Source organism: Electrona antarctica (genome assembly GCF_951216825.1).
Source record: "Electrona antarctica genome assembly, chromosome: 1".
In the NCBI taxonomy this organism is placed as follows: Eukaryota; Metazoa; Chordata; class Actinopteri; order Myctophiformes; family Myctophidae; genus Electrona; species Electrona antarctica.
In genome coordinates this window covers 30,477,053-30,499,327 of record NC_136806.1, presented here as the reverse complement: position 1 = coordinate 30,499,327, position 22,275 = coordinate 30,477,053, and the positions used below count along the sequence as shown (strand labels likewise).

At 42.5% G+C, this 22,275-nt stretch overlaps 1 protein-coding gene across 1 annotated transcript in view; it reads left to right on the top strand.

Annotated features, from left to right (window-relative positions):
* Window positions 1-12,996: 12,996 nt before the first annotated feature.
* Window positions 12,997-22,275, top strand: part of ppargc1b (peroxisome proliferator-activated receptor gamma, coactivator 1 beta) — a gene marked incomplete at its 5' end in the record, with an annotated part of 129,466 nt that continues 120,187 nt past the window's right edge. The window contains one exon of the mRNA XM_079525629.1: window positions 12,997-13,077. Coding sequence (XP_079381755.1) covers window positions 12,997-13,077 — 81 coding nt within the window. The remainder of the gene's footprint in view (window positions 13,078-22,275) is intronic.

The following is a 22,275-nucleotide window of genomic DNA, read 5'->3' as shown; positions in this document are numbered from 1 at the left end:
CCAGTGGTGGGAAAAATTACCCACATTAAAACTCTTTTTCTACCAACATATACTCTGTGTATATAATGGTTGAACCCCACGGCAGCTTTTAACATTGATCCGGTTGCTATGGCAATGCCCCGTCACCACCAGCTATGGGACGTTAAATCTGAAGTCTTTACTTAGGTTACAAGCAGGATTTTCAGACCTCCTTAAGTCGGAATTTTGGAGAGCTGTCCTTAATTGGTGGATATTCTGCCATCCAAAGTTCGGATGTCATTTGTGACTTTGTACCGTATCGCTCCCGACATGTACACGTTTCTGACGACAGGTCAACAGTGTGTTCTTGTGCTAATGATAGCAAAGTGTGTGTGTGTGTGTCGAGTGTGTGTGTGTGTGGGATGGGGGGCAGGCAAACTCCTTCTCTTAAAGTGGACGCGGATGGTGGCATAGCTTCATTCATGCTAATTGCTAGCAGCAGAGAAAGAATTAAGTAAAAGTATCAATATTGCAAGTAAAAGTCCAGAGTTCAAAATGTACTTGAGTAAAAGTACAAAAGTACTGGTATCAAAATGTACTTAAAAAATCACACCCGTGTGAAGTGAGGGGCGCTCTTATGGTGCTCCATTCATTGTCAATGGCATTTAATGTTTGTGTTAGGACAAAATAGCCGATTTGCTCGCCCACTCCATTAATTGTCAATGGGAATTTAATGTTGTAATGTAATATGTGATTTTAGATATTTTGGATTTGAGCAGTGAGACCAGTGTCTCTGATGTCATGGACACTGGGCTCACTTCCTTCCTGGACTACAATTCCCATAATGCTTTGGTGCACTGCTCCTCCTTGTGGAAGGGCTGTCTTATTGAGACAACATGTAGTCCATGAAGTAAGTGAGGCCAGTGTCTATGAAATCAGAGACACTGGGCTCACTGCTAAAATCTAAAATATCTAAAACCACATATAACACACCTAAAGACCTCCAGGAAAGTGTTCTAAATCTTCTAAACGTCATTAACATATATATTTAGTGTCCCTTTAAGCAGCCTGCACCGCTCAGTTCACACATGTGTGATTTTTATAGCTTGGCCCCGTCTTATCGCTGCTTGCAGCTATATTTGTTTTGATATTATGTTGTTGAGACCACTGGTTTTCAACCAGCGGACCAGGGACCACCAGTGGTCCTTGGGGGTTCCAGGTGGTCCCCAGCTAAATTAATTCATTAAAGTTTTGTTTATTATAGAAATTACACTGAGTAATCAAACTCATTTTCAGTGTCGTCGAGTAATACAATATCATATAGAAAAAAAACATCACAATACATCAGAAGATCAGGAAAAGATAAACAAAAGATATACATGTGAATTACATAGGTTTACAAATAAAAAGCTAAGACAAATTTAAAAACGATTAAAAACATCAGAAGATCATGAAAAGATAAACAAAAGATATACATGTGAATTACATAGGTTTACAAATAAAAAGCTAAGACAAATTTCAAAACGATCTAAAAACAGTTACATATTGTGGGAATCTGTATGCTCACCAAGGTTTTTTAAACGACTCAAGGATACCAATGTGATCAGTTTCAATGTTGTTTGCAGGTCATTCCATGTATTGAATTTGGGGAAACCACTTGACCGGGTGTGGTAGGGCTCAGAGTCCCACTTCAGAAAAGATGAGATGTATTTAGGACAATCTCCAAACATGGCTTTATACAATTTACAATTTACAATTTAGGCATTTAGCAGACGCTCTTAATCCAGAGCGACTTACATTAAGTAATAACAAAAGCATGGCGTACAAAACATATATAAGAAGTAGTTATCATGAATCATGCGTAAACTAAGAACATAACAGTGGAGTATCTATGTTAACTATACATACTATACTATATAATATATTATACATGTGTACTATAAAGTGCTATGACTGCATAAAGTGCAATTCTAGAGCTGTCTACGTAACAAGCTATAAGTCTGTTTAAAATACTATCTAAGTCTACATAATGTGCTATCTAAGGGGCTAGGCTAGGGCAAGTGCTACGGGCCATGGTGGAGTCTGAAGAGGTGGGTTTTCAGACTACGGCGGAAGATTGGGAGTGAGGCTGCAGTTCTGACTGTGATGGGAAGTGCATTCCATAGTTTTGGAGCCAGAAGGGAGAAGAGTTTTGGACGTGTGGAGCGTTGTCCCGGCGTTTTTAGTGAAAGTACCTCCAGCTTCCCTGCGTTGGCTGATCTGAGTGCGCGGGAGGGTTTGTAGGGTACGATCATACTTGTGAGATATGGGGGGGCCATGCCTTTGGTTGCTTTGAATGCCAGCATCAGAGTTTTGTATTCTGTGCGGGCAGCGACCGGGAGCCAATGGAGGGAGCGGAGAAGGGGGGTGACGTGTGAGAATTTTGGCTGGTTGAAGACCAAGCGGGCTGCGGCATTTTGGATCAGTTGGAGGGGCTTAAGTGCACATGCCGGTAGGCCAGTAAGGAGGGAGTTACAATAGTCAAGTTTTGACAAGACTGTTGTCTGGATTAGGAGCTGGGCTGACTCCTGGGTGAGGAACGGTCTAATTCGTCGTATGTTGTAGAGTGTAAACCTACAGGATCTAGTGACAGCTGTGATGTGTGTTTTGAACGAGAGCTGACTGTCCAGGACAACACCAAGGTTCCTGGCTGTCGGGACAGACTTTACCAGGGCGTTGTCTACGGAGATAGTTTGCTCCCGCATAGGGCAGGACTTAGCTGGGAAGAACAGAAGCTCAGTCTTGTCTGGGTTCAGCTTGAGGTGGTTGGAAGACATCCACTGTGAGATGTCAGCCAGGCATGCAGTGATGCGCTCTTCTACCTGGGTGGCAGAGGGGGGGAAGGATAGAAACAGTTGTGTGTCATCGGCATAGCAGTGATAGGATATATTGTGAGCAGAGATGATGGTGCCAAGGGATTTAGTGTACAGTGAGAAGAGGAGGGGACCAAGTACAGATCCCTGTGGGACCCCAGTTTGGAGGGTGCGGGGGGATGATAGCAAACCTTTCCAAGAAACCTGGTAAGTCCGGTCAGAGAGGTAGGAGGAGAACCACTTCAGCGCCGTTTATACAAGAACAGGTGCCAATGCAGTTCTTGTCTCTGTCAGGGAGGACCATCCAACCTTGTTATATAAGATACAATGGTGAGTACCATAGCTATCACCCGTAATAAATCGAATCGATGAGGGATAAACAGAGTCTAGGGATGTAAGAGTGGATGCTGCTGCATGTCTATAGATTATGGGCTAAACCCCTTATCCCTAAACTTCTTTGCCTTTTTTTTTTTTACTATTTTGAAATATATTTTTGAATTGTTCAACTAGCCAATCTACATAGACTGCCCATTTTACCTATTCAAAAATGTTTTGCACAATAGTAAAAAAAAAAAGGCAAAGAGGTTTAGGGATAAGGGTGACGAAAATGGAGCCCTATGTCTCCATAATCCAAGACAGACAGGAACACTGCCTCATACAAAAAGCCAGTTTTCTGTCACAATGTACAAGCAAGGACCTCTACATAGTGTTTAAAAATGATGGGGAGTTGGTAACCAAATGGACCCTTGTAGTTAACTCTTTAGAGCGTAAAATTAAACCAAATGGACCTCCCGTGTGCATTTGGTTTCATTGTTTGAGTTAGATTAGTGTTAAAAACTCTGCATTACTTAATTTACAAGAAGTCTACACATTTAGAGAGAACGTATAAGACTTGTTATTTTGATCAACATTTGCCTGTTCGCTCTCCTATGGAATTCCAGCATGGAATTGTGGACTAAATCGTATCCAACTGTAAGAAAATATTCTTTGGTTTTGGTTCCGAGAGGCTAAATGTCATCAAATCGTGGCTCAAATGCCGAATAAATAATGGTCCTTGATGAAAAAAGGGTTGACCACTGGTTTAGACTAATTAGGTTCTTGTTTTACCTATATATGATCCTAGTCTGCTAAATGCCAAAATTGTAAATAGTAATTGTAAAGTGAGTGAGTGAGGTGAAGAAACGCGTGCGTGAACAAGTGACTGAGTGAGGGGAGTGAATGTGTGTGAGACATGACAGAGGGAATGAATGAATTCCAATATACTATTAATCACTCCACATGATGTGTTTTCTGCAGACATTCACAGTATTGGCCAAGCAAGTAATGCGATTCCTCTGCTATATTTCAACAAGCCTTGTTGCCTTGAATTAAGCACATCCATATATCACAGCATTGGTAATGTGTTGTCCAAGGACCCTAAGGGTGAAGAATGAAAACACTTTCATATGGAGCACCCACGGTAAATATCACGATGAAATATAGACGTTTTTGACCCGGTCATTGTTTTAACAATGTTTAAATTGTATTGCTTTCATTTTATGTTTTTTTTCAGGGCTGCTGTGGCTGTAAATCCGTTCCCGTGATATGTATACTGTTGAAGGGCCTTTATGTGAAAATAAAAGGGTTCCACACCTCTGAATTCTATAGACCCACCTAGAAGTGAATCCTACCACTGTGTGATTCCGAATAAAAGGTCCTTCTTTTTTGTCTCAGGGGGGTATCTCCATGCTCTGGGTATCTCCAGAGGGGGTTTTGATATATGTAATAACTAATAATGCCATTTGACCTCCAACTAATTGCAAAAACAAAACTGATTTTGTATCTTCAATAGGCCTATATCCTGAATAACAGTTGCCTGGAGGTTTTGAAAATGGGTAGACAGTGGGATTTGTGATAAATGTGATTGTTAGAGGCATTTGGGGGTAAAAGTGGGGAACCAGGCCATTTTACCTAATTCAAGGGTGCTGAATCCCAGGCATGGTTCCCAGGCTTCTAATTTGCATAACAAAATGGCTGGCGATTTTGAACTATTTCTTAAACAACCCTACCACAAAGCAAGCAAAATGGGCGAATAGTGTCCATATCTATATGTTCTGAGGGTCAGACAATGTGTGTAAGTTATTACTTGCGCAAGCAGAGCACGCAAGTATTGTCGTCGGCTGGACGTATGTACTGTATGAATGGTATGTAGGACTGGATGTTGATGGTGACGTAATTAAGATATGTTTCAATGTCGGGTTATAACTGGCTGTTGATGGTTGTATTGAAACATATCTTAATTACCTCACCATCGACGGCCAGTTATAACCCGACATTGAAACATGTCCTAATTACGTCACCATCAACATCCAGTATATGCCTACCACACATACCATACATACATACTTCCAGCCGACCACAGTATAGTACTTTCAACTTACATACATGTATACATACATGCGTTACCCGGCCAACCAATATTGAAACATATCGTAATTACATCACCATCGACAGCCAGTTATAACCCGACATTGAAACATATATTTCAAATACATATGTTTCAATGTCGGGTTATAACTGGCTGTTGATGGTGACGTAATTAAGGTAGGTTTCAGATTACATACATGTATACAGCCATTACCTTTTATTCTCCCGACATTGAAACATATCTTAATTACGTCACCATCGACAGCCAGTTATAACCCGACATTGAAACATATCTTAACTAGAACTGCACTCTGTCGAGTGCCTATACTTGCGTGTTGCACACAAGTAGGCCATAAATGGCCTACTATAGTGCGCAATATTGTATTGTTGTCATTTAATGATAATCACCTATTTAACTAGAATAGGGTGATCCTCTGGGTGCATTTCTCTGCCAGGCTGGGCCTGTGGGACCTGAGGAAGCTTGCATTTGAGCTCCATATGGCAAGGCAAGGCCATTTTATTTTCAATTAGGCAATTCGATGTGTTTTACACAGAACATCAAGCAAGGAAACACAAAAGAAGCCTGTGACCCAAAAGAGAAATTAAATATGATGTCTCCCAGGGACTCTAAAGGAGTGAAAACAAGCAGTTCTACAAGCTCACAATTAATTGGCGTGAATCTGCTATTTTCACTACTTCTTAAACATTTGTTTTCTAATTTAGGGATTTCTTTTTCTTCTTTCTTTTTATTGATTTCATGAAAAATAAACCATTGAATTCTGTTTTTATTTCATGAAAGTTTTTTCTACTTTGGGAATGTTTTTTGAAAATGTTTTGAAATAGTCATTATCATTCAAAACAAAATGTAGGAACCACTGTCAGACACACAATCTGAGTTTATAGGACAGTTCTTGTCTGTTAAAGGACCACTTCACCACTTTTCAACTATATAATATAATAGGTCCTCAATAATAATCATGATAAAAAAAAAATCTACTCAGTCTGTGTCTCATAGGAGGGCTGTGGGCAGTTCAGAAACCCATCCACCAGTTACATCATCGTTAGGCAGATTATTTTTAAACAAGAATTTTTTTACAAAGATGTTTAGATTTGTATTATCATGAGAACGATGGCTTCCTTTTTCGCATTGCAACTTTTCAGGACTAGAAAGCCTGCAGTTTCTATTAGCTTGGATTCACTGGTGAACTGCCCACAGCTCTCCTATGAGACACAGACTGAGTAGAAAAGAATTGTGCCATTTTATCATGATTATTAGTATTATATGAAGATAGGTTGAAAAGTGGTGAAGTGGTCATTTAAGGAGTTAGACATAATGGCACCCTGGAGGAGGAAACCAGATGAACTTGAATGAATTTCCGCGAAGGCACTAAAAGACACATGATCGCTAGACACATACACCTGAGGCTCTCAGCTAGCATTGGCACTGAAGCTAACCAAGCCTTGGGTGCAGAATTGTTTTTGGCTGCATCATAGCACATTTAACAAATGGATATGATTGGAGTGTCACCTTCTAAGGCTTGCACTTCATCAATGCCACTGCAAGCAGCCACATGCAGCAACTTGACCTGCCAGTTTAGCAGCAAAGTTTGTTTTTTGGTTCGGTTGCAGGTAGTGTATAGCGCTGGCTGCTGAAGCCACGGATGTGTCTTCTTAACCACTTAAACCCTTAAACCCACTTAAACCCTATATATTTTGTTGACCGGAGTCCCCCAATGGTTTATCCTAGGCCACCCTCCTTTTTCCTTCTACACCTTAATCCAAAATGTCATTATGCTTTAAGTAGCATGTGACATGTCAAATTAAATTAAATAATAAAAAATCTTGAACGTTTACTATTGCAATTTCCTTTGGGTCAAACCTTAGATTGACTGGCCTATACTGTGGCCACTTATCTAATTCCCATCAGCAGTGACAGAGGGAGAGAAGAGGACAGACAGAAGGTGTGTGGCTGCTGTGTTATCACCATGCTCAAGGTTGGCAAAGACAGAGAAGTAACATACTCACGCACGCTTTCTCTCAATCCCTTCAATACACACTTGCTCATTTTTGTACCTCTCACTCTCCCTCTCTCACACGCACGCACGCACGCGCACACACACACACACACACACACACACACACACACACACACACACATACAGACTCTGTACTGCTGCAATGCAGCGATGACTGATGATCATGTGTTGCTGCTGACCTGCAGAAGTATTGAGTTTTATAACATTTCTGCAGATATCCGTTTCATTATTATAATATTGCAGTTAATAAAATGCTATTTTGTTCGATGGGGGGGGTGTATACTGTATATAGATAGATAGGCTATACCGATAGACCTATATATGTTTTTCTATGGAAGTCACTGAGTCATTTCCACAGAAGGCTCACCATGGCCTCTTCTCAGCACTCCCACAGTGGAGTCTGTGTGATGCATCTCAATGTTAGCAGCTTCGGCTGCGTCAAGCCTGCAAAAAAACACAATAAAACACCACAGCACAGATCTGTTTGTCTTATTTGGGCGGCTGTGGCTCAGGAGGTAGAGCAGGTCGTCCAATGATCCCTGGGTCGGCGGTTCGGATCCCGGCTCCTCCTATCCACATATCGAAGTGTCCTTGGGAAAGACACTGAACCCTACATTGCCTCCAATGAGTTGGTCGGTGTGAGCTTGCCATCATTGGTGTGTGAATGTGGGAAGTGAGGACGCTTCACCTCCCAATGTATTAATGAATGAACCATTGTAAAGCACTTTGAGCACTTGGAAAAGTGCTATAAAAATGCAATTCATTATTATTTAACCAATGCTGGAAAAAGCGGTACAGGCTTTAGTTTAGACATACTATTGGTCCGCCTGTCATTAGACCGACAACCTATCAAACCTTAACCCTATACCGCAAGCACGGGAGCAGCGCATGTTCGACCTCATGTTTTTATTTATTTTTTAGAAAAAGTATCAATAATACTGCAATGTAGAACTATACTTCGTTACAAGTAAAAGTCTGAAATTCAAAAAGTAGCCTATACTTGTAGTATAGTGAAAGTATAAAAGTATTGGCATCAACATGTACTTAAAGTACCAAAAGTAAAAGTATAGGCTACCTGTTGTGCAGAATGCCCCATTTCAAGTTTTCAAATGTAGGAAAATTCTTTTGAAAATAGCAGATCTACAAGCTCACAATGCATCGCATTGTAGATCTGCTATTTTCAAATGGCCGAAATGTATACAGGGCTGAAGGTTAATGTATGTTTTGTGTGTTCTTGTACTCAAAATGTACAAAGTAATTAGTAACTAAAAGTTGTCAAATAATTGTAGTGGAGTAAAAGTACAATATTTACCTGGAGTAGAAGTAAAAGTACTGAAAATAGACTATACTCAAGTATAGTAGAAATTCCTCAAAATTGTACTTATACAGTACTTAAGTAAATGTACTTACTATACCCACTGTGTGTGTGTGTGTGTGTGTGTGTGTGTGTGTGTGTGTGTGTGTGTGTGTGTGTGTGTGTGCAAGTGCAAGTGCAAGGATCGGGCATTTGTGAAATGAGCAACACAGCTAAACGTGTGGGTAGCGCCTCCAAAAAATGTACCAAAATGGCAAGTTTGTTTATAGGATCAATACAAGTAAATGAATAGGCTTCCGCTACATGATAACCCTTCCACAGTAGTAGCTTTTTCATATCTTCTATTATTTAGCATATTTTCCTATACATACTGCCTCATTTGCATATTTAAAAATCACACTCGTGTGAAGTGAGGGTCGCTAATATATTAAAGTCTAACTCATGTTGATTAGGTGATGTAATGGTGATGTAAAACAAACGGTGCAAACAGAAACATTAAACGCCATTAACAATAAAGAGACAATATTGTAAATGACACATTATGACGTAAATGTTCCCTTCATTGTCAATGCGTTTACAAAACAAACATTGAACTAAAGACAAACATTAAACTGTCAAACAAAAAGTGTCATTGATTGATTGATTGAAATATTTATTAACAGTTTGCAGAATTACAGTACATTTCAAGCACAACTCAATACAAAGACTGTTGACTGTGAGTGGACGACCCAATAAACCATTACACTTGTTTACAAGAGGGTCCACCTTGTTCAATTCATCAAAACATTTAGAGACGTACAAATAGACACTTCTATATAGCCAAAGAACAGAACGGGAATTCATCATAAAGGAGGTAAAAAGGGAAAAGAAACATATACAGTGAGGGGAAAAGGGGTGGGGGGGGATTCCGATTTTACGGGGGCCAGTTTCGAATTGCAGCCGTCCGTAGGTGCCCTTTGAGAGCGGTTTTGAAGGAGTCAAGGGATTCACATATCTTAATGATCTTAATGTTGGTAGGGCGTTCCACATTTTGGTGGCATAGGAGCGAAAATAATTTAGTCCCTTGTTTGTGCCGAATCTGGGTTGTACATGGTTTGTTGCACTCACTCTGGTGTTGTGGGTGTGGACTTTGTTAACATTAAGGAAGTATTTAGACAGGTACATGGGTATCTTGGTGGTGTATCGAATCTTGTGGACCAGACCCATTGCAAGATGCTGTACTCTGTCGTCGACCCTAAGCCATTCCAGCCTGTCAAAGTGGGCATGGGTGAGGTGGGTTCGGGGGGTGAGGCCAAGTAGGAGCCTGACCAGTTTGTTTTGGGAGGTCTGGAGCCTTGTTTTAAGGGCCTTTGGGGTGCTGTGGTACCAAGAGGTGCTTGCATAGTCGAAGAAACCTTGTATGAGGGCTCCTGTTAAGGTCTTCAAGGTGTTTTTGTTGACCAGTGAGGAGATCCTGTAAAGGAATCTTGTTCTTTGATTGACTTTTTTGATTACGTTGGTGGCCATTTTATCACCGGAAAGATTAGCCTCCAGGATGGAACCTAGGTAGGTAATTTCATCTTTTCGTGTGATAATATTGTCACCCACTCTAACCAAGAAGCCATCTGCCTTTCTGAGATTACTATTTGATCCGAAGAGAATGGATTCAGTTTTTCCCAGGTGTAAGGATAGTTTGTTATCAGCGAGCCAGGTGCAGATTCTACCGAGTTCAGAGCTGAGGGTCTTTTCAACCTGCAGTTTGTTCCTATTCGAGACCAGTGCTGAGTCATCTGCGAACAGGAACAAGTTGCAGTCACAAGCTGATGTCATGTCGTTTACATATATTAGGAACAGTAAAGGCCCTAGTATGCTTCCTTGTGGAACGCCACAGCTCACTGGGAGGGGGGGGGGGGACAGTGTTCCGTTCACCTCCACCATTTTGTTCTCTCCCCTCCAGGTAGGATTGCATCCAGCTCACTGATGTGCTATCAAAACCAATTGCTTTTAGCTTGTTAACCAGTATGGAGTGGTTCACGGTGTCAAAAGCCTTTTGGAGGTCCAGCATGACCATGCCGCAGTATTTGCCAGCATCCACCTCGTGTTTGATGTGGTCGCTCAAATTGAGGAGGCATGTGTCAGTGGAGTGGGATGTTCTGAAACCAGATTGGAACTCGTACATTAATTTATTAGTGGCAAGATACTTTTCAACCTGTTCATAGACTATTTTTGGTGATAACAATCTATGTGATGTTTTAATATTTTTATTAAAGGAGCATTCAGTGATTTGAGTGATTTGGAAAACCACCCAGTCCGCCCCGGTAACAAAATGTGCACATGCACGCTCTACAGTGGGGGGAGGTGCAACAGGCCAACAGCATGTGCACCAAGGCCCGCCCCCACTCGATCATGATCGGAGGAAGGCACCTCTCATCCTGATTGGATGAAGGCTTTTGCCACCCGCCACCAAAACTGAAACTAGGGTTTTTTGACCCCAGGGGCTCACTGGGGACAGGGAGGAGCTCCTTATATGGTCAGCACACTCTATAGTAGGGAGGATTATCCAGAAAAAAAGAAAAAACAAGTGATATTTGAATTAAGTCAAATCACTGAATATACCTTTAAGTTTCTTCAAAATAGGACAGACAGATAAATAATAAAAGAAAAGAAGACAAGACAAAAAAAGAAAAAAAAGAAAAGAACAGGGCATGATTTCATTACATTACAATAAATTACGCTGCTAGATTGTGTAAAGAGTGGAGGACATACAAATGCTGAGGTTCAATGTGACATTTGAGCAAGGTGATCTAGAAATGGCTGCCATATAACATAAAACTTATTTGAATTGTCCATCATGTCATAACGAATTTTCTCCATATGTAGTATACAAGTAAGTTCTGTTAACCAGGTCTTGAAATGAGGTACTTCATCTGATTTCCAGAGTCTTAGAATCACTTTTTTTGCAATTACCATACCATACATCATTGTATTTTGTACAGAAACATTGTGATTTGACAGTATTTGAGAAGAACCAAAAAGTGCGGTCTCTGGGTCAGGTTCAAACACACAACCATAAACATCTGAAAACCATTTAAATATATCACACCAAAATGTATATAATTTTGGGCATGTCCAGAAGAGGTGGGTCAGGGTACCTTCTGCCATTCCGCAACGATCGACGAGGTATGGTTTTGCCCACTCAATTCATAATTAACGTTCCAATTTTGGAGCTCTGGCTCATGGGCTAAGAACCAAAAAGAACTGAACCGGTTCCCATTGGGAACCAACCGGTGAAAAAGGGGCCTCAGTGTTAGGGAACTCGTTAGCGGGAGCAAGATCCATACGCAGCCACAACAGCTTGGCATGGTATGGGGCAGTATCTCTCTCACAGGCAAGACAGAACTTGAAGTTGTCATCATTGAAGGCAATATCAATGCAGTGAGTTATCGGGATGAGATTCTGGAGCCAGCTGCGATCCCATATATCTTTAGAATCTGGGACCTAACGCCATCCTCCAGGATGACAACGCTCTCCCCCACAGAGCCAGGATCATCACAACAGAGTAGAATCCATCCTCTCCACTCCAGAATTTTGGAGTGGAGAGGATGGAATGGCCTGCCGTGAGTCCAGACCTCAACTCATTTGAACACTTGTGGGATCAGCTTGGGTGTGCTGTACGTGCTAGAGTGACCAACAGAACCATGTTGGATGACTTGCAACAAAACCTGGTTGAGGAATGGGATTCCATCCCACAGCAAAATGTGTCTAGGTTGGTTGACCAGCATGAGGTGCCAAGCTGTTGCAGCTGCTTTTGGATCGTCCAGAGTTCCCTAGAATCCCTAACACTGAGTGTAAAATTAATAAAGTGTAAAAATGACCAATATGTTATTATAGCTATAGACAGCAGATCTACAAGCTCATAGCCATGGCGTTTCCAGGAATTACATGTTGGGCAGGCAAGATGTGTTGTTACTTGTTGTCGTCGTCGTCATCATCAATATCTTGAAAAAGTGTCACAAATCTTTGAATATATATTCTTTCACGAACATTTTTAACTCAAATCTTTGCTTTTGCAATATTATTTTCAGATAGGGGTCGGTGGCCAATTACATATAATTTTTGGGGTCCTTGGGATGAATTATTTGAGAACCACTGACATAGAAACATGTGTTTTTCAGAAAACTGTTAGAATTTAGAAGACATTTTGTAGAATCTGGTGCCAGTCAGGTCGTGTCCCCCCCCCCACCCACCCACCCACATGTCTGTTGTGTTTGTTTGCATCATTAGGGGCCATGATGATGACATGTGCATGGGAGCGCCCTCACTAGGCCAGCGGGCGCAGCAACGACGAACGCCGACGCGTGGCTCACCCTACCGTTCCCTCCTCCCTCCTCCCTCCCTCCCTCCTATTACTCGGCTCTCTCTGGCTGCTCCGCTCTCATTCACGTAGAAGATGGCGGACTGCGCTTCACTATTAGATGAGGAACTCTCTTCCTTCGTCTTCAATTACCTGACAGAAAACTCCGGCAGCCAGGTAGGGATTTATTTATTTGCACCCCGTCGTTCTCGGACAGCTGATCGGTTATTCTTGCATGTTGCCGTGTGTGCATTAAACGGTAAAATGTTGAGGTGTGTGTGTGGCTGTCATGCAGCAGCATCTCCAAGGCGAGTCGCTTGAGCCGGCGTTTGCCTGGCGTGTGCGTGCGTGCGTGAGTGTGTGTGTGTGTGTGTGTGTGTGTGTGTGCGTGTGTGTGTGTGTGCGTGGCGTGTGCGTGTGCGTGTGTGCGCGCGCGTGTGTGTGTGTGTGTGTGTGTGTGTGCGTGTGTGTGTGTGTGCGTGTGTGTGTGTGTGTGTGTGTGTGCGTGTGCGTGCGTGTGTTTGTGTGTGTGGCTTGCTTGACGTCTGGGTTTCACGTGGACTCTTTTTTTGGAGGAAATGTCATGAATCCGTATGGTAACGATATGCGCTGAAATAAAACCCACAATTCTAGCACATTCCGTCGGGTTTTTTTCAAGGGAACTTGTTTAGTATGCAGAGCAGAGGAGGGTCTTTGGGAAACTTTTTGACGCATTCGTGTAACTTAAGTTATTTTGTATCGGGAAATGTCCTTCGATCTTGACACGTGGGACAAGTGGCAGACAGTATAGTGAACATCACAACATGTGGAATTATTGTGTGAACTTGAAGCCGTCGGGAAGCATTGATCGCTGTTAGCCTTGAAGATTTAGACTCGTAGATCGTATTTGATCGATTCTGACAACGTCAGATTCTGACATCGTCAGAATCGATCAAATACATCTACGGGTCGGGAGTCTAAATCTTAAGGCTATGATTGCTATATTGTTGTATTAATGTCTGACTGACACTCACACGGCGTGCGTGTGTGTGAGCGTGTCTGTCTTCCTGACTTGAAATTGCGCAAGTCAGAAGTGCAAGGTTGAGTTCAATGAGTTGAGATCGATTCATATGCTGCTGTTGATAGTGCGTATTTTTGGGGGATCTTAACGAACCATTATACAATAGGCCTATACATATTCATATTCCCCCCAAAAACTCATGTTTGTAGCAAGCCTAAATAACTATATGGGTTTAATAATGATCAGCATTTTTACTCCTTCATCTGCCGATATTTTTTTTGCCCACTAAATAAATAAGTGAAATTGACGGGCGGCTCATCAGAGACATTATTGCATAAATAATAAATACATGTTTATTACATGATGTTTGCAGTCCGCATGGTGCGTGTCTCTCCCTCTCTCTCTCTCTCTACCCCCCCCCCCCCCCCCCCCCCCTCTCTCTCTCTACCTCTCTCTCTCGGTGCAAAGTTGAATAACGTGTCCTTGATCAGATATTGGTGAACAGACACACTCACACTCAGTGTCTCTCTCTCTCTCTCTCTCTCTCTCTCTCTCTCTCTCTCTCTCTCTCTCTCTCTCTCTCTCTCTCTCTCTCTCATGAAAACGTGTCAATGTTTTGCCCGGGTTTTTTCTTTTTTTGCTTCTTCGCACAATCGTTTTGCGCGACTCTGCATATGGTTGGTCGTTACAAAACATATGCATATTTGCATACAGTAGGCTAGCCTATATACATTGACAGTTTAACTGTAACGTGCTACACACACAGGCACGATCGAGTGACTGGACTTCTGATTCTCTGATTATTATGCCAGAATGCGCGCGGATTGGCTGTTCGATCATAATCTGATAGATTCATAATAATTATACTTTAAAAAAATCGAATATTCATTTTATTTGGTCATTTGTGTTTTTCATATCAATGACAGGATTACGTTTTGTGATAATAATGCTCGATTCTCAAATCTCAGGGACGTCACATCGGATCTAAGCAGGTTATTTGACGCGTGTGTGTGTGTGTGTGTGTGTGCGCGCGCATGTGTTATCCATCCTGTGGGCTATTAATATTCCCAGCAGTCACGTGCACCACATTCAAAGATAAACTGTCATGTTCAATCATCAACACATATAGACAGTAGGCTATACTATCATTGTGAAATGATGCCTCAACTGCAGTCTGCCACAAACAACACCAGTCATGATTTCACACACAGTTTCCTTCCGTGCATGCATCATGATGCTGGATTTATTTTGCCCTTTAATAGCAGGGCAATTAAGCGACAATTAATCATGCAAAAGCTGTGAAATGCCACGTCAATTGTGCTTTATGTATTGTTTGGTCCATTGAATTAATACACGCACACACAAAACAAACAAAAAGAGAAAAGAAGAAGTTGACATTCCTGGCTGTTTCTTTTTCTTTGTTTCCCCCCCCCACACGTGTTTCCCACTTTCTACATGTAAGGTACAGCACCATAATTTAATTGCATATAGGTTATCTATTTTACAAACGACACAATACGCTAACATTTACACAAGGGCGATTAGGTTTTGGTCTGTGGTTCTCTCTCTCTCTCTCTCTCTCTCTCTTTCTCTCTCTCTCTCTCTCTCTCTCTCTGGTCATTGTAATACTAGTACTCTGTCCTCGTGACTGGGGTTATTGCTGCAGTCATGTGCCTGCTCTGCGTAGTAGTGGGAGGGGAGGGGGCATGACGTAGGCTAGTGACAGCAGCCCTCCCTTTCTGGGAGGCATCATGTGACTGAGCTGCCTCTCTCTCTCAATCCCCTGGTTGCTCTTCAGTGGCGCTGCTGCACTTTGACTGTAAATAGCCTACAGAACCCGAAACGATGTCATTTTCTACATGAATGTGTGGATGGATGCTTGCGTCATCATGTATAAGGCTGGGGAGTCGCATATCCCCCAATATTTATCAAACAATACAACTGTATGTATTGTAAACTGCAGTCAGTGCCTTTATTTTAAGAGCTCTCATGTCAGCCCCAGGGGCCTATCTATCCAAACGGTCTTCCTCAACTTTTCCAAACGTTACCACCAGCAGAGATGAGTGTTTGCGGTGTCAATACATCACCTTGTCGTCAAAGCACAGATTTGTGTTGTGTCGTAAACATGACACATGCACACCGTAATAATAACACACTAGCATTTACTAGTTATTATTCTAGTTGCTGATCATATGCTCCTCTTGTGCAAAAGAACTGGAGTGCATTCGCAGCACTCGCAAGCTTCCAAGATCACCAGCACTGTCTGCAACTCATGCAATAGTAAAGAGCAGAGTCATAATTAGTTAACCCACAGATACTAATCCTACGAAAGATCATATTTGAAACGTGCAGTCTATACGGTCTTGCATGATTGTAGCAACATATGTTGTACACCACAGTAGTATTTGAGTAAAACACAACCTACATACAACCACATAAATAACACCAGGGATTTTGGGTAGGGTAACAACAACACACACACAACTACCCAAAAACTTGTCACTCCAAAATGGACACCATGGTTGGATTTATACTATTTTATAGCAAACATGTTCCCAAAACAGAGGTGACGAGTCACAAGTTCAGTCTCCACTGTGACTGCACGAGTCTTGACTTTAGGCAAATAATAATATGATGATTTTACTTATTTTTGTAATTTTATTTTGATCACTTGGTTGAGGTCTAGCAAGGCCTGGCCGGTGTTTTGTGCCAGTCAAGAGGATTGGCCCAGCCAGAGAGATCAAGTATAAGACCTTACTTATGCCTAATTTGTACCATGATGTCCCACCACACCAAAATAGCAGGTGTACAAGGGGCTATTTGCAGCACGGACGACTATCGGACCTTAGCCTTAACCAATAATCTGGACTTCTATAACGGGACACAAGCCATATCTAGATTCTGTGTTACTGCTGACAGCTCTCTCTGTCTCAGAGAGAGAGAGAGAGACACAGTGTGTGTTCCGATTTAGTCTAATCCAGCTAATGTAGACATTTATCAGCAAGCCCTCAATGCATTAAAGTGTCTGTAACTCTTGAAATATATATATATTGATAATATTGATCAATTAGTGCAGTAGTACACATGCTTTGTGTCCTGTTGCCGCTTTCAGTGTTTCAGTGATTCTCCGTAATCGACATTTTCTTTTCGGCTATTTTCTCAGATAATTGGTTTGTAATGCGTCTTGTTGAAGATTTTGAGAGCTAAAGTGTGTGTGTGTGTGTGTGTGTGTGTGTGTGTGTCCGTCCTCTAGCTTAGAGGACACACACGTTGGTCGTCAGCTCAGCTGTGACATTACCAGCGGAAGTCATGCAGTCTCACTGACTACATTTAGAACACTGTGTTTCCCAAACACTGGCTCATGACCCATTTGTGGGTCACGGCCAACATTTTTATGGGTTCCTTTATTATTATTATTTTTTTAAACAAACAAAAAAGTATATTGTTCCAACAGTACTTTCATTTCATTTCAAAGAAAAATCAAAGAAATTCCATAGATTAGAAAACAAATTTACCCATTTAGACCTGAGGACGATTCTACAAATCCTGACAGTTTTCTGAAAAACCCATGTTTCTGTCAGTCGTTCTCAAACATTTTCATATCAAGGATATATACTCGGATGAGCGGTGGTTCCTTTTACATATCAAGGACCCCCAAAAATATATGAAATTGGCCGCCGACCCCCATCTGAAAATGTGTTGTTCCAGGGGTTGTTCCCACCCCGTTCGTTCTGAAAGAAAATATATATTCAAAGATTTGCACCACATTCCCCGGGTTCCCGTCCTGAATGGCATGGGTTAAGAAGTAGTGCGCTTTGTAGATCTGCTCAGTCAGTGCTTCAGTCGTTGGAGAGTTCCGGGCAATCATCATCTAATTTCTCTTTTTGGGTCACAAGCTAAAAAGTTTGGGAGCCAATGATTTAGAGACTGACCTGCCAAATGTGCCAATTATACTACTACGTCTGCAGGCAGGCAGGCAGGCAGGCAGGCATGCAGACAGGCAGACAGGCAGACAGACAGACAGACAGACAGACAGACAGACAGACAGACAGACAGACAGACAGACAGACAGACAGACAGACCCACCCACCCACCCACTCCACCAGCCAGGCCTACCCAGTAAAAGCTGGTGGACTCTGCAAGTGTTGAAATGGAGAAATCTTGTATTGTGTAATAATGCCATTCGTTATGTCCATGCTCGTATATTATGAACCCCTCCTATTTTTCCTTCACTATTTCTCTCCTCCTCATCTCTCTCTCTCTCTTTCTCTCTCTCTCTCTCTCTCTCTCTCTCAACATTTTCTTCCACTCCTTTTTTGTCCATATGACTCCCTGTCCTCCTCTCTCACTTCGTGTCTCTCCTCTTTCTCCACCCTCTCTCTGTTTCTGCCCCCCCCCCCTCTCTCGCTCTCACCCGTGGCCACGCACGCCTGCACGCGCACACACACACACACACACACACACACACACACACACACACACACACACACACACACACACACACACACACACACACACACACACACACACACGCACTCTCCCTCTCGGTCTGTGTCGTGATGTAGAGTGCTGCAGTGCTATGTGTTCCGTTTCTCTGATACAGAATGACTCACCTGTCCCTCCGACTGGCTTCCCAGGGCACGCACGCACGTGCACACACAGCCTTGATTTTGACAGCAAATTTTGATTTAAAATGTAGTCGTAGTCTTTTGAATAGTTTGCATTTAGTTTTAGTCACCTGGAATGTTTTAGCGTTATAGTCCAGTTTCAGTCGACTACATGTGATAAGATTTTAGTCGACTAAATCTACAGTTGATTTAGTCGACTAAAATGAGTTTTGGCAGGCCTTGATGCCGTCATAATGGCTGATTTTACACGTGCTGAAAATAGCCGATCTACAAGCTCACAACAAGATCGTCTATTTTCAGGATGCAACCAAGTGTAAAATGACTTGTGTCTGTTACTCATACAGGATCTCTCTTGTCAATATATTTAGTCTTAGTTTTAGTCACCATAGCTTTAGTTTTAATTTAGTTTTCGTCAGTGCAAAATTGGTAGTCTACGGAAAATTTTCGTCAGTCGACGAAATCAACACTGGCACGTGCACGCATGCACGTGCCACGAGTGACGTGTGAGCGATATGGATGAAATATAATATCACCATTCTTTTTCAAGCAGTATAACGATCCACGATATTATCACGATTCATTTTCACGTTGGTTTCTATGGTTATATATTTGTCACGTTACTTTGAGGTAACAAAAACTAAAAGAAACAAACAGTAGCAGACCATTTATATCAAAATACTTATTATGTTTGTCGAACAAAACCGTCCTTCTACAGAAGTATAAATTAACGCCATCCCTGCTAAGGACGAGATTGGACGAGATAAGAGTTTATAATGTATAAAAATCATTTTTACTGGCTCTTGGCATCATCGTCACCAGGCAACGCTTTCCTTCCGCTTTGGTGATGTCATCGATCATTTTCCTTCGTTTATTCCAGACCTAGTTTGATGAGGGCCCAGGTAGGGCCGGGCCTTAATTTTCGGGCCTGTTGAGAACTCTAGTTTTCGCCGGCTGCACAAATAACTTTGTATGGGGATGATGATGTCATAGTGATGTCACGAGACCTGGGCACAATATATGGGCTTTCCCCATGTATGGGGGTTTTAATATCGTCCCTGATGATGTCATAGTGATGTCACAAGACCTGGGACAATATTGTGAGTACGATTGTCAGTGACAGATTGAGTGATGTGACGTGACTGACGTGACAAAAACGCATGGTTTCATAGTTATCTGCGGCCTTCAGTCGCAATAATACACGATATCTCTAAAAATGCATCGTCGCATGCATATCGTGGAATTTATCACCATATGGCCACACCCCTATGTGCGTACTTATAGGTGCACTGCACACGCACAGGTTTTTCTGCCATTCACTTGATTATACTTCTATATCTAAATTATATACACGGAAGGTTGAACTGACCCCATAGCGCGTCATAGCACAGAGTAAGACGTGACAGCCAACGGATTGGGCTGGTTTTATGCAGGCTTAAATCACGCAGGCAGCAGCAGGGATTTTATTTATGACTTCATGACATGCAGTGTTTTACTGTGTCATTCCATCCTTTCCGTCCATTAAGTCCTAGTCCATGTTGTGTCTTAAGTGTGTAAATCAGTGAGACAGACAGACTGAAACGTTGGTCGTAAAATAACTGATCAAACTGATTAGAGATGGGACTGATGTTTCCTTAGTCATAGTTGATGTTGAACAAAATCAGGCTGCTGATGTAATGACAATGATTGGACGTGTGTGTGTGTGTGTGTGTGTGTGTGTGTGTGTGTGTGTGTGTGTGTGTGTGTGTGTGTGTGTGTGTGTGTGTGTGTGTGTGTGTGTGTGTGTGTGTGTGTGTGTGTCTGTGTGCGTGTATGTGCGTGTGCGCATGCGGGCACAATTATCATCCATATTATGTGGACTATAGTGTTAATGTAAGTTTAACACTGAGGAATTTTACTGTGTACAGCAATGCAGAGAAATGTTGAGTAGCCATTACCTATAGGATGTGTGTGTGTGTGTGTGTGTGTGTGTGTGTGTGTGTGTGTGTGTGTGTGTGTGTGTGTGTGTGTGTGTGTGTGTGTGTGTGTGTGTGTGTGTGTGTGTGTGTGTGTGTGTGTGTGCACATGCAACATGGGTATGCGTATTGAGTGCTCTATAGCTAGCTGTAACCTTTGATGCCAAGCAGGTTTGAGCACCGCAGATGATGAATCACCGAGTAATTAATTATTGATAGGCGCTCACCTGCCTCACAGTTTGCTAGATAGCAACAGCACCGTACGCACATACACGCACGCACGCAGGCAGGAACACAGGCGATGCGCACGAACACACACACAGTCATTACACACTGAGACTTGACTGAGCATCTTGAGCTTCAGAACACACACACACACACACACACACACACACACACACACACACACACACACACACACACACACAACCGCAAGTCCCTGGAGGCATGAGCCTGTAAGCCGGAAGGATGATGCATCCCATGGGATTTAGCATGAGGAAAGGAACCCATATTCCCATCCTTCCATCTTTCCGTCTCTCTCTCTCTCTCACACTTAAGTCTAAATGTATACTTTACTCCCGGCCGACAATAACCGCTTTTGAACGTGACGTTGTGTCACAAATCTGTGTCGTGATGTGACAGGTGCACGCACGCACGCACATACGCTCTTGGCACAGTAGTGATGTCCAAACGGCTCCTATTATTTATGGGGTGTGGACCAACACGTCCATGATGGCTCCAGAGAGAGAGAGAGATATGCAGATGAAGAAGAGTGAGATGAAGGAAAACTATAACAATGTTTGACATTCGAAAGAAGGAGCGATGAGAGCGGAGAGAGAGCCGGTGGTGTGTGTGGGTGTGGGGGGGGAGGGGGGGGAGTTGCTTGCTATTCATTGCTTGGTCTCGTAGCATCTCTTAATTTATATGAAAACAGATTAGTGGTGTCAGGCTGGCGGTCGCCTTGCTGCTGCTGCTGCTCCTGGTGACTCAACCAAGCGAACCCCATGTGGGACTGGACCACGTGAGGATGACAAAATTGCTCCTCTCTGCTGGCCGTCCATGGAGGCTGTATGCTGAGCAGCAGCAGCAACGCACACACGCACGCAGCACACACACACACACACACACACACACACACCCACACACGCACACACACATCTTGAATACAGATTAAACAATTTGAATGCCAAGAGTGACTTCCTGTACCTTCATTTTTGTCCGCAGTGTCATCCGTTTTTTTTTCCTTTTTGGTTTGTTTGTTTGTTTTTCCCCTGCACACAGAACGTGACAAATTCTCTTTTAAAAAAAAAAATAGCATATCTATACCATATCTAAATAAAATGGCCGCGCAGTGTTTGTGTGAGCTTCCATTGCCACCAGCACGTGACACCGGCAAAGTACAACTTGGGCTCATGTACATGTTTGTATATGCACATCTACATAGTACTGTACTTAATGTGCAGTGTCTTTGTACTGTATGCATGTGAGTGTGTGGCACTGTGGCTGCGTATACTGTATGTCCTCAAATAACCTCTAAACAGGTATGTTTGTATGCAGCCCACATGTACATCTTTGTTGTGATATTGATGGTGTCAACATGAGTCTCTCAGTCTTGCGCACACGCACACACACACACGCACACAGTTATAGGCCCATTTGCACTCCTGGAGTTAAAAGTTTGATTGTGTATAGAGAACCAGAAGCTTTTCTGTTTCTTGTAGGACACTGGCTGTCAACGTGGGGTCAAGGTGCACCCACCGTGCGGAGGTTCCAGGGGGTCCCCAGATAAATGATA